Here is a 13,981-nt window from a genome sequence, read left to right on the forward strand (position 1 = left end):
CTGTCTCTTTCACCAATCAACTTCCTAGCTCTTGGCTTCAACCCTCCCACTCCAAGTTTCACCTATCATTTGACATTTCTCTCTCCCCTCTCCCAACCTTTCAAATCTACTCCTCAGCTTTTCTTCTCCAGTCCTGCCAAAGGGTTTCAGCCCAAATTGTCAACTTTTTTCCATAGATGCTGCTTGGCCTGCTGAGTTCCTCTGGCATTTTGTGTGTGTTGCTCTTAATATTATTATTATTTCTTTTTTTCTTTCTTTTTGTATTTGCACAGTGGTTGTTTGTCCATCCTGTTGGGTGCAGTCTTTCATTGATTCTATTGTGTTTCTTGTATTTACTGTGAATGCCCACAAGAAAATAAATCTCATGGTTGTACATGGTGTCATATATGTAGTCTGTTAATAAATCTCCTTTGAACTTTAAACCTCTGTCTTGCATTTGTAACCATGGTTTTTTCACCTGGTTCAGATAAAACCCAGCCCAATAAAAACTGTTAGAATGTTGTTGGGCAACTAGCTCAAGAATGAGTGTGCTGATAAAGATCAATAATGTATTTAGAGTTTACTTGAAGAAGATCATTTGTAGCATTATCCGCTTCCTGGTGGCAGAAATTTGAATGTTAACCCAGTGCTGACATAGCATTCCTCATTACTGGTTGAAATAGTAATGGAGATGAACTTCTACCTGCCCCTGTGACAGACAGAACATGATGAAGCAGTTTACCTAGTTTCCCAAAAACTAGCTATTTTGGAAACTTATGCAATGATGTAATGGAAATAAATAATGTTGGAAACATCTTGTCAGCCATGGTTGTACTATTTTTTCCTTTGAGTATTTCTTTATTTTTGAAATACATCTATCCTGTATCTTCCTCAGTTTCCCAGAAACTCAAGCCATTGCTGCTCTGCTGTCATCCCTGCCAGCATCTCCTTCCAATTTACTTTGGCCAACTCCTCTCTCATGCCACTGTTATTTCCTTCACTCTACTGAAATACTACTACGTCAGACTTTACTTTCTCCCAATCAAGTTTCAAGCAGAACTCAATCTTATTGTGGTCAATGTCTTCTAAGGGTCCCTTTACCTTAAGTTCCCTAATCACCTCTGGTTCATTACATAACACCCAATCCAGTATAGCTGATCCCATGGTAGGCTCAATGACAAACTGCTCTAAAAAGCCATCTCATAGGTATTCAACACATACACTTTCTTGAGATACATTCCCAGCCTGATTTTCCCAATCTACCTGCATGCTAAAATCTCCCATGACTATCATAACATTGCCCCTTTGACACACCTTTACTATTTTCCATTGTATTCTGTAGTCCACATCCTAGCTACTGTTTGGAGGCCTGTATATAACTGCAGTCAGGGTCCTTTTACCCTTGCTTAACTCAACCCACAAGAATTCAACAACTTCCAATCTTATGTCACCTCTTGCTAATTGACATCCTCAGCCTACCTTCATCCAATGCAAAGTGTAACCTTGGACACTTAGCTCCTAACTACAACCATCCTTCAGCCACAATTCAGTGAAGCCTACAATATCCTACCTGACAATCTGTAATAGAGCAATAAGATGATCCACTTATTTCTTATATTCCATGCATTGAGATATAACACTGTGAGGTCTTATATAGGTATAATATTACCTTACATTTCTTGAACGCAATCCTACAGTTGATAGAGTTCAACACACCATACGCCTTTTTAACAACACAGTCAACCTCTGCAGCAACTTTGAGTGCCCTATGGACATGGACCAAAGATCTCTCTGATCCTCCACAGTGCCAAGAGTCTTGCCATTAATATTATATTCTGCCTTCACATTTCACCTTCCAAAAGGAACTACTTCACTCTTATCTGGGTTGAATTCCACCTGCCATTTCTTAGCCTAATTCTGCATCCTATCGATGTCCCACTGTAACCTCTGACATCTCTCCAGACTATCCACAGGACCCCCAAACTTTGTTTCATCAGAAAACTTACTAACTCACCCTTTTACTTAGTGGTCCCAGAACAGATCCCTGCAGAACACCACTGGTCACCAACCTCTATGTGGAATACGAACCATCTACAACCACCTGTTGCCTTCTGTGGGCAAGCCAATTCTGGATCTACAAAGCAATGTCTCCTTGGATCCCATGCCTCCTTAATTTCCTGGGTTATCTCTACTGCCTTATCCCTAGGGGCACAATATTTGCAACCCTCCAATCCTCTGCTATTTCTACTGTCCCTATTGATGACGCAAAGACCATCGCCAGAGGCTCTACAATCACTTCCTTCATTTCCCACAGTAGCCTGGGGTTTATCTCGTCCAGTCCTGGCGACTTATCTAACTTAACGCTTTTCAAATGCTCCCATGCATCCTCTTTCTTGATGTCTATATGCTCAAGTGTTTCAGTCTGGTGTAAGTCATCCCCACTAAGGTGCTTTTCTCTGGTGAATACTGAAGCAAAGTATTCATTAAGTACCTCCACTACCTCCTCCAACTCCATACACACGTTTCCACTGTTGCACCTGATTTGTCCTATTCTCACATGGCTCATCCTCTTCCTCTTCAGACACATGTAGAACGCCTTGAGGTTTTCCTTAATCCTGCTCACCAAGGCCTTCTCAGAGCCCCTTCTAGCTCTCCTAATTTCATTCTTAAGTTCCTTGCTGGCAACCCTGTAATTTTCTAGAGTTCGATCAGTATCAAGTTTCTTGAACCTTTCATAAAATTTCTTTTCTTCTTATCTAGATTTTCCACATCCTTTGTACACCATGGCTCTTTTACCCTACCATCCTTTCCCTGCTTCAATGGAACATAACTAGGCAGAATGCCATGCAAATATTCTCTGAACATTTGCCATATTTCTGCCATGCATTTCCCTGAGAACATCTGCTCCCAATTTATGCAAAGTTCCTACCTAATAGCATCATATTTCCCCCTACCCCAATTAAATGTTTTCCCAAATTGTCTGCTCCCTGCAAATGAAAGAAGTATATTTGACAAACTTCAAAGGTTTCAAAAGTACATTTAATGTCAGAGAAATGTATACAATATACATCCTGAAATGATTTTCTTCTTCACAACCATCCACGAAAACAGAAGAGTGCCCCAAAGAATGAATTACTGTCAAATTACCCCAAAGTTCCCCCACCAGCTCCCCACTCCTGCACATAAATGGCAACAAGCAACAATCCCCTTGTGATGTCCTCTGAGAATATAACAAACAACTTCAATAAAGGTAAAACAGTAGGAATCTTGGCCAGAAACACTGATTATTTATTCCCCTCCATAGATGCTTTCTGACCTGCTGAGTTCCTTCAGCATTTTGTCTGTGATGCTCAAGATCTCTAGCATCTGCAGAATTTGTGTCCATGAAAAAAAGAAATTTGTGTATTTGAATTTGACAAGGTGATTCATAAAAGCCTGCTGAACATGATACGAGCATTGAGACAGGTGTGAAAACTTAGATCGAAGACATGCAGTCACAATAAACGGGGCTCCTCCAGACTGGAAACATGTAACAATTGGAGTGCCCCAACGGTCACTTCCGGCACTCAATCATTTACTATTTATATTAGTGACTTGGAGGAGGGACAGCGAACAAGATATCCAAGATGCTGATAGCATGAAAATAAATTGAAGGGCATGCTGTGCTGAAGATACTTGGATTCTGCAACTGGATATAGATGGATTCAGTGAGTGGGAAAAAAGTTGGTAATTCAATTTTAAATTTGGAAAGTATGAAGACATGCATTTTGGTTAGAGGAATCAAAAGCCAGATTATTATCTTAAATATAGAGATTGGAAATGAGTAGAATATAGAAACATTTATGCATCCTTGTGCAAGAAATATAATGACTTAGCATGTAAGTACAGTAGGAAATTAAGAAAACAATGGCATTTGGTTTTAATTGCTATGTGGTTAGAGTACAAAAATAAAGTATTGTTACAATTATGCAGAATATTATTGAGGATGCATGAAGTATTATGTACAGCTCTGATCCACTTATTAAAGAATTTACCAGCATGGGAAGCAGTACAGAAAAGATTATCAATATTATTTCCTGGTATGGGGAGGGGGGTTCCTGTCACAAATGGTAAAAAAAATAGATCTGTATTCTTTGATGGGAAGAGTGGGGAATGATCTCATTGAAACATATAAGATCAAAAGGTGGCGCACCATGGTTAATGTTAAGATGTTTGCACTGGAGGGTGATGATTGAATGGGAGTGGCCTTTTAAAATTGAAACGCTTTAGAATTTCTTCTCACAAAGGATGGTACATCTCCGGAATTCATTACCCCAGAACATTGCAGACTCTAGACAAGCTTAAGTTAAGTTGGAGATATAGAAACTTTCAAGTTGAGGGCCACGCGGAGCAGGCACAGGAAGCGAAGCCAGGTTCGGACCAGCCATGATCTTACTGTACAGCCAGGCAGGCTTAAAGGGCTAGGTGACCTATTCCTGCTGCTATTTAATTGTGTTCGATATTCTTGCAATGCTGCTAATTTGTGAAATATCTTGGGACATCTATAGTTCATTACAAATGATAATTGAGTGGATGCTCCTGTTGCTGAGTGTCTGGGGGAAATATGTTACTGGACAGAGAATGAGGCGAATGAGTTGTGCGCTCCGGGTCGCGGTGAAAGGTAGTGGAGTATGCGCCATGTACATAGGCGTAAAAACTCCAAAACCATGTTGTGGGTCCGCGCACAGCATAGAACAAGTGGAAGAACAACTGATAGTTGCAGAGGTGAGCAAAAGGGTGACCGAAAGTGTGAATGATAGAGGAAATAATGTTGCATCTGAAATCACCCCGCGTTTGTAAGCTCGTGCATTACAAACTTTGCAACTTTCTGCTTTGCCTATATATCTTGCACCCGTTTAAAAGCTCACTTTTAGTGGCCGAGGGCCAGCAGCATGGCTCTAACATGTATTGAGCCGGAAACTCCCGTCGTGATGATGTCAAAACACAGAAAGTAACTTAAAATAGAGAGAAAAAACTACAAGTATACGGCCAGAAACAGAGCTTCTAAAACGGGAAGCGAGCTCTTGGGTATTATTCTAAATCTCCCCTTCATTTAGGATCCCAATTACAATTGCCTCATTATTTGGGACTATATTCATCTGTTTTCAGATTTTACAGCGCAATACTTATGCTAATCGGGCGTTTCCTGGGCAACAATTGTAAAGTGGATTTTGTCTCGATGAATCGGAACAGGTAAGCGGTTCTTCATTCACCCCTCGCTGCCACCGGCTGGTAATTCCCGATTTTCCAAAGTGCGATTCTTAATTTCCACTGTCCTAAATGGTGTCGACAGTTGAACTTTGGTTTGTTCTTCACCAATAAAATAATCAAATTAGCGCCCGTTAGACTGGCTATTCCGCACTAACCCGGGAAGTGTAAAACCTGGAACCAACTTTAAAAAGTTTAGTTTAAAACGAGAGTAAAAATCTCACTGAATGGTGCCACAACCACAACAACCTCTCACTCAACGTCAGCAAAGCCAAATAGCTGATTATCGACTACAAGAGGAGGAAGCCGGAAGTCCATGAGCCAGGTCTCGTTTGGGTAATGAAGGTACAGAGAGTCGGTAGCTTTAAATTCCTATATCGACAGATCAGAGGACAAAATAATGGCCCGACAGCGCCTCTCCTTTCTTAGAAGTTGGCATCAAGTCGGCATGTTTCCAAAATAAAACTGACAAGCTTTTACTGATGCAGAGCAGAGAGTGTCCTAACTGGATGCATCACGCCTTGGTAAGAAACACCAATGCCCAGGTACAGAAGGCGCTAAATAAAGTGGTGGATGACGCCCAGTCCATCCCAAGCGAAGACATCTCCATCATTGAGCATATTTACATAGAGCGCTACCACAAGAAAGCAGTATCCATCATCAAAGTCTCCCACCGTCCTAGCCATGTCCTCTTCTCACTAATACCATCGGGCAAGAGGTGCAGGAGCATCAGGTCCCACACCACCAGGTTCAGGAGCAGTTATTACGCTATAACCATCGAGCAAGAGGTGCAGGAGCATCAGGTCCCACACCACCAGGTTCAGGAGCAGTTATTACCCTATAACCATCGGGCAAGAGGTGCAGGAGCCTCAGGTCCCACACCACCAGATTCAGGAGCAGTTATTACCCTTCAACCATCAAGCCTCTACGGTGATAGGGATAACCTCATTCACCACTACTCCGAACTGACACCACGATCTACAGAATCACTTTCAAGGACTCTTTACAACCCATGTTATCAATACTGTATTTGCATAGTTTGTCTCCTTTTGCACATTCGTGTTTGTCAGTCTTTGTTTATGTATATTTTAATAAGATTCTATAGTATTTCCCTTAAATGTCTACAAGAAAACAAATCTGAAGGGAGCATGTGGTAGCCTACACCTGCTTTGATAATAAACTTACTTTGACATTTGATTTTTGCCAGTCAAATCAAACATCCTATTTCTGCTATCTATTGAATTTCAGTTAACGGAATACTTTGTTATATTGTTCACTTCGACTGAAATATCATAATACAACTTGCTGGGTATTGTTTTATTTTTTTTCCTCTGCACTGAGCCACATACACACATACACCGTGTTGTGCTCTAGCGTCCTCCGCACAGTTGTGAAATAAATCTTAATTTAAACCGATTGACTTAATTTAAATCTCATGATTTAAGATGTGACCTTAACTGCATAGAGCCGTCGCTCTGTGGAATCTCATTCCAGGGATTAATTCCAATCCCTGTGGAAGTTATTGAGATCCACGCTTTGCATTTATGTCTCCGTTGCTTGCTGAACTTTATTGTGATCTCGGAGGAGAAACCCAACCACAGCGGCATTACGTTTAAAGCTCCATTGTTTTCAAAGCTACAAAGCGATACTCAAGAAGTTTATAGATATAAATGCATGCCATGTTGGAGGTGAATTCCTCCCCACTGGACCCTGATTTAAGATGGTATTCCAGCGACAGGCCGAATCACGCGAAGCGACTTGTGCAACAAACTATTTTACTGTTTCAGCGAGAACCGATTGGCGCCCTCTTAGCATCTAATAAACATTGCTGTTGTCAATTGGCCTTTGGTATCCGTAGGCTTGCAGTTTGAAAGTGAAATCGGAGCGTATTTATTTACTTTGTATTGGAATACCTTATAGGGTAGACTGAAATAGATATGAATATGTATCAAAACTGCATCGTTCACTACCATCCGAGCTTTGCAAATGCAAACTGGGGAGATGCCGTATCAATAGCTTCCTCTTATTTGATCCGTCATCAGCACTCGACGGGTTGTAAACATTCTCTCTGTCCAGTGAAGAAAGACGAGGTGATAGGAGATTAACATAAATAGACAACCCGTAAAATGACATTACTCACAGTTTGCCCTTTAGTTGTAATGGATTGTTTGTGGACCATAACTACTGATTTCCCTTTGAACCGCAGTTCGCCTTGTGGCCACCATACGTGCTGAGAGTAGCTCTTGAATTTTAATCCAATTTCAGGAAAAATCCTCAGTACAAGGTGACATATTTTGTATCATTTTCCCTTTTATTCTTTCAAATACCTTCCATTGCTATTTCCTTCTCTCGACCTGCTTTTTCAGTTTCTGTTCTTTCTGTTTGACGTGGGTTTTTTGTTTGTTTGTGAAAGAGCATTTGCTCTGATCTGGAGCCGAGTCTCGATTCTCTTAGACTTCTTTTTCAACCTGGTTATTAGCAAAACACAAAACCAAAGATGGTAACAGGGAGGTTAGATCCGAATCAGAATCAAGTTTAATATCACCGGCATGTGTCATGAAATTCGGTAAAGTTCCTATTCCGCTTCATTTGCAGATCAGATGCGCAAATGACAGTTGGGCATCATTTATATATTTAATTGTCGCAAACCCCCAAACTGACCAGTAATTAATGATATAACGCTGTTGATCTGATTAAATGGTCCTCGTACAGCGTAATTTCGAGATTTTCATTTTAATGTAGAGGTTATCTGGCGGTCCGAAGACAAAGTAACTTACGCTAGGAAAACAAGTTTCCCAGCTCCTCTAAAGTAAAGTTTAAAGTCGACAGTTGAAGAAGTATACCCTCTGTTCAACCGGCCGTGCGAAGTGTGTGCATGCTAGTGCTTCGCGAGATGTTTATTCTCAAGGCAGTGTTAGGGAACAATGAGTTAATGTGGATTTAATGAGTTAAAGTGAAATTAGCTGGGTATTTTATAACCATCAATATTAAAGTTAAGTTAAAGGTTTAATAACTTGAGCCAACTGCATACCTTTCTACTGTCCATTCGCATCTCCTCAATCCCTTACTATTCAGCCAGACCCCACACTGCGATGAAAAATAGAAGTACGTTCTATTGGCCGGGGCGGTTCTCCTTAAAAGGTGTAAGTGAAACAAGATTCGTATAGGATTTTTTCCCTCTCTCCTCTTGTCCCTGAGCGGTTGTCATGTGATAATGAAGAGCAACAAAGCGCTGAAGGGAGCTGCAGGGGTCTGTGCATCTGTGATCACAACAAGCCTCGTTAGCTCACACAACGCAAGTGTGCACTTCTCGGCCTCTTTATCTCCTGGTGAGACAGCGCGAAGCTTTTTAACCCGCATCAACAACTCCGGCATCTTTCGGCAGCGCAGTAAAGCAGTAACTGTAATCGTGCAGCACCTTGGCATTCCGAGATTTTATGGAATCTTGGGCAATTCGATTATCGTCAGTTTCCTCGCTTCGCTTCTTGGGCGAGGTGCTTTGGTGAATGTTGTACTTGTGATTATTGTTTTCCCAATATTGCCTAAAAATGCCTCGTCCAGGGAAAAATTCCTACAGTGATCAAAAGCCTCCTTATTCATACATCTCATTGACCGCAATGGCCATTCAGAGTTCCGCGGAGAAGATGCTTCCCTTGAGTGAGATTTACAAATTTATCATGGACAGGTTTCCTTATTACAGAGAAAACACACAGCGGTGGCAGAATTCTCTCCGCCACAACCTCTCCTTTAACGACTGCTTCATTAAGATCCCGCGCAGACCTGACCAGCCAGGCAAAGGCAGTTTCTGGGCTCTTCATCCCGACTGTGGAGACATGTTCGAGAACGGCAGCTTCCTCCGCCGCCGTAAAAGGTTTAAGGTGCATCGGTCGGAACACTTCAGCGCCAAAAATTCACAGATGATCCATTATTTCCAGCACCACCACCACCACCAACAACAGGCCAAATTGGGACTGGCCTCACCGGACACTGCCCCAACAATGGGGCGCCTGCCCCAGTTCCAGCCGTACGGAGTCAACGGGCCTCAGTCGACTGGATTTAAGCACCCATTCGCCATCGAGAACATCATTGGAAGGGACTATAAAAGTATGATGGCCAGCGGGCTTCCTTTAGCCTCTGTAATGCACCACCTTGGTTACCCTGTTCCAAACCAGCTCAGTAACATGGTGGGATCCATGTGGCCACACGTTGGTGTCCTAGACTCCATGGCTCCTATGCCAGTTTCACCAGATTACAGCCCGTTTGGGGTGCCCATGAAGACGATTTGTCACCCTGGCACTCAGACAATGCCAGCCGTCCCTGTGCCTATCAAACCCACAGTATCCCTGGCGTCCATCTCAACTTTGCCAGCCCCAGGAGCCCTGCCTGGCAGCCCCACGCAGATCTGTCCGTCATCTTCTTCATCTTCCTTGCATCTAGATCAGACTCGATCAGCTTCCACCGAAGGCAAAACTAACTCCTTACACTCTGTGCTCGTCCATTCGTGAGGGCGAAGTGGCAGGTGCAAATCAGTTTCAATAGGTGAACAAACTGATTAAAGATGATATGAAGAGGTTAATTGTGGCAGAAATGTCTGCTTCATTAAAGATTCATAAATCATTGGTGTTTAGACATAAGTCGGGAAATATTTAAAAGAGACTTTTCAGGTAAGAGGATTTACTTTCTGTAAGTGAGTCAACAGTATCTAAAATTCACTAATCCAGCTTCTAGAAAGCTGTATCTACCTGGAATAAATCCGATTTGAGAGAAAAAAATCTATTTTCTTCAGTATTCCAGTTACATTATCTGTCAGTATTTATGACTGCACATTATATACCTTTGTCCTTTGTCACTTTTGAAATATTAAAAATTCATTAAATAGAACCAAAAGTCAGCTGATTCCGACCATTCTGCTGATTTCGAGGCCTGGACATCATTGAACAAGAACGGAGGTTTTAAAAAAGAAAAGACAGAGCCCTTAAAATGGAAACTCATGAAGAGAAATAGGTCCGAACAAGAAATAATACTGACTCACAACCACGGAGCGGAGAGGCAAAAAAAAACAAAGCACTCAGCAGAAATCTGATGACAATTAGTTTGTCAGCACGTTGGGTATTTCAAATCCGGTCAAAAATGTTTGAAGCTAAAATATTTCTAAACTGTGCATTAGGAATCGTTGAAGTTAGCTAATTTTGAAAGATATGTTTTCACTGTAGCTTTAAAACTCTGATTAGAGCAGCACAGAGACTATTTTTAAATTGTGGTGATTTCCTTTTACTACTTCCACAAGTTGTACAAATGAAATGAAATCTGTCTATTTTGCAGCATGCAAACATTTGATTCGCGTTGATTAGAATACTAAGGGTTCATTCAAAAAGCACAGATTTGTGGCGTGCAGTATAAATTAACAATATTGTTCCAACTCATGTATATATTGTTCCAGATTTAGAACTGCGTAGTTCTTCAACGTACGTTGTGTTTAAATAGACTCCACGAATGATTTAGACTCTGAGCAGAGATGAATTACCAGAATTGAAACATATTTTGTACACGTTCCTTTCTACGACCAAATTACTTCATCTTTTTAAATCACGGATTTCTTTTTTTTAATTTATCACTTTGCAAAATGAACCTGAGCTCAGATTTTGAATAGCACGTCTATTAAGCACTCTGCAGTTTTCGAGAGCAATCTCTTTAAAGGTCTGTACTTCAAGAAAAGGGGACATGAAAACTTCCACTTTTCATTTAAAGTAGACAGATCTCGGTTGGTGCTGTCCAATAGTTTCCGCACAGTAGCAAGTCAAGTTAACCTAATAACACAAGGGCAGGGACGGGATGGATAACGATTCCTAGCAGTTACTCAAGATTAGTTTATGTGAGAGGGAAAACAATCTGCTTTTTGCATCATGTCCTTAGTACGTAAAAATTTCAGGTTTTGACCTCCTTTCTTTGCTTTTCCTTTCACATGAAGTTTAGTTTTATTGTGATGTTAAATATGGTGCGATGAAAATCCGATCGGACAATATAATAGCACTTTACTAGCAAACTCTGAATTGAATTGCTGGATTGTGGATATAGATATATAGTAACCTCGCAATGGTTCCAACTTTTGTTCGTTGTATATATTCGTATTGAATATTTCATTTGTGAATAATTGTTAAAAAAAACTATATGTATACTGTACACGGGATCTTTTATCAGAAACAAATGTTATTAAATATTTCCCGTCAATTATGTGTTTAATATGTTATTCTAAAAATAAATAAATATTGGTTAAATTATGCCTAGCACGGAGAAATCCCCTAAGTCCCTCTCAGCCCTATCCAGTCCAACACTGAACTAGTGCAATGTGCAAAAACACTAACGCGTTCTTTCCGAGCTACTCGCTCCCTGCAAACGATCTTTCCATCAATTGTCAACGTTCTTTTCGCTCTTGCCGGTTTTCAAGGTTATAATTTGGAGTACAATCTCCAACACAGCTGGTCAGCAGAGACTTTCGGGGGATTGTCATCAACCGCACAGCAACTTTTTTTGCAAAAACAAATATCAGTAAGCAATTCGGTCTCCGAATCCAACAGACGAAAAAGAAAGTGATCTATCATCTGTATCAAATTATAGGTCTGTTTCACATGTTATGCATGGAATGGAATAACACGTTTGACCAAATCAAAAAGACGTGCAAAAGGTGAGTTCCTTTTTAACTTTGGATAGAGTGTTAATAATGGTCATATATTTAATGATGCGTCCTTAATCTTTCATTCGAAACCTGAAAGTGGAAGAACGCAACTAAATGGATCTATTTACTTCACTTCAGAATCATTTATGGAGATTCAGTACTCAGATATTACACAGAGGGCTAGTATTCCTTAAACATTTAGGTTTCATTTTTATCACTTCTCACTTCTGTTTTAGAACTTCGAAAATAACTAATGGAGTGTACAAAGCCCGGCGCTCGAAGGTGATGGCAAAATAAAAAGCGACTCTTTTGTTTTCAAACGAAATTGTGTAACATCAGATAGTGCCATTAAATTAGATGCTTTTTAAATGAAACCCAGATTGGAAAGGCGAATCGCATTAGCGGCGTGGTGGTCCTTGCCACCGTTCTGTCTCATATTACTCGCTGAGCTTTAACCTGTTGCTGCTTCACACTAAACTGAACTACTTATCCTACGACTGGTAGGTATTGTCTTGGTACAATAAATAAAACGTGTGTCGTTTCTTTGAACATACTATAATCTAATTCCGCCGCGGGGATCTATCCTGGTGATATTTAATCCAACATGTTTTGAATCGTAGTGAAATGCACAGGCATCAAATGCAGCACCGCTTTACTTCAGAAAAATTGCCTTCGAGAATCTGAAGAGCAGTATTTCTAGCATGGTCAGACTAAAACATTTCAATTTAACACTTTTAATCGCGTTTGGCACTGTGAGCGCCGTGATGTATTTCATAACTCAAATTTCGAACACGTCAAAACAGACAAAATTAGTAAAAGTGCAAAGATAATCGGTACTTGAAATATATGCGTCATTTTAATTTTTCATGTCTTGATGATGAGTTTCTCAAAGAATGCAGAACAGGGTACTTTTATTTGCCATGATTACACATCTGACAAAAACAACTGTGTTGTTGCCAGTTCGATCACAACATACAATTGTAGCCTTAAACGTAATAACGATAATACTCTTTCAAGCCTCTTCAGTAAACTACATCCTGCGGATGCACACTGGCATTTGATTGAGAAGAAGGTCAGGTGTTACTACAACAAGCACATCTTTAAATTACACCGAACTTTACTCCGAATATATTTAAATGTTACTGAACTGACATTTCTGTTTGTCTGTTTGATTAATTATTTAAATACTTAATGTAATAAATATATGATTCTTATTCTCTTGAGTAAGACTTAACAAAACTATAATAAAGTAACTGGAATGCAGCGGGACGATGGAAATGTTATGGAAAGGTACTGATCTGGTCTGGCCTCTCCCGTAAAAGTCCAAATCCAGATGCATGAAACATTAAAACAGTTAAAAATTGAATTTAATGCATCAAATCGACAAGTTTTGCACAATCTTTGCCCTCGTCCCACTACTCTGAACTTCTCAGTGGTGTTATGCTTAAATCCTACAATGACCACGTACTTTGCTCATTCAAATTCTTTCTAACCTGTGTAACATGTCGTAACCCAAACTCCTGCTGAAAACATGAGAATTAGCATGTAACCCCGCTCATCAGTTTTCTGATCTATACTGTTCGTCATCGGCCGCGGTAAAAGAGCCCCTGAATCTCACAATTCCCATTCTCGTTTCTAAATCACATGGTAACTTCTCCTCTTGCTTTCTCTGCGATCACCCCCACCTCTGCATCTTTTTAGATATATTTATGCTTCTTTAATTCTGGAATCGTGATTATTCCTGAATTCAACTACTCTACCACTGGAACCCTAGCCCCTAGTGACCAAGATACTGTATTAAACGCTAGAATAAGCTTCCAAATCTCTTTGCTATTTTATCTGTCTTTTCTTCCTCTATTAAAGCTACCATAAATCTTATAAGTTATTTGATTATATTCTTTGCCATCCCTCGTATGCTTGGTCAAATGCTTAAATATCTCATTAAGTAGTTTGGTGTCAAATTTTGTTTGACAACTCTCAGTGACGCGCCTTGGGAGTATTTTTTACATTGCAGGCAACAGATAAATTATAGTTGCTTGTTACATGTCTCAAAGCTTTTTACTGTACGGTTAGTTATAACTT

At 40.3% G+C, this 13,981-nt stretch overlaps 1 protein-coding gene across 1 annotated transcript; it reads left to right on the plus strand.

Annotated features, from left to right (window-relative positions):
• The first annotated feature begins 8,774 nt into the window (after positions 1-8,774).
• Positions 8,775-9,731, plus strand: foxb2 (forkhead box B2). The gene has a single exon (XM_073063800.1). The coding sequence runs from the start codon at positions 8,775-8,777 to the stop codon at positions 9,729-9,731; it is 957 nt and encodes a 318-aa protein (XP_072919901.1).
• Positions 9,732-13,981: the final 4,250 nt, after the last annotated feature.

Source organism: Hemitrygon akajei, chromosome 2 (assembly GCF_048418815.1).
Source record: "Hemitrygon akajei chromosome 2, sHemAka1.3, whole genome shotgun sequence".
NCBI lineage: Eukaryota > Metazoa > Chordata > Chondrichthyes > Myliobatiformes > Dasyatidae > Hemitrygon > Hemitrygon akajei.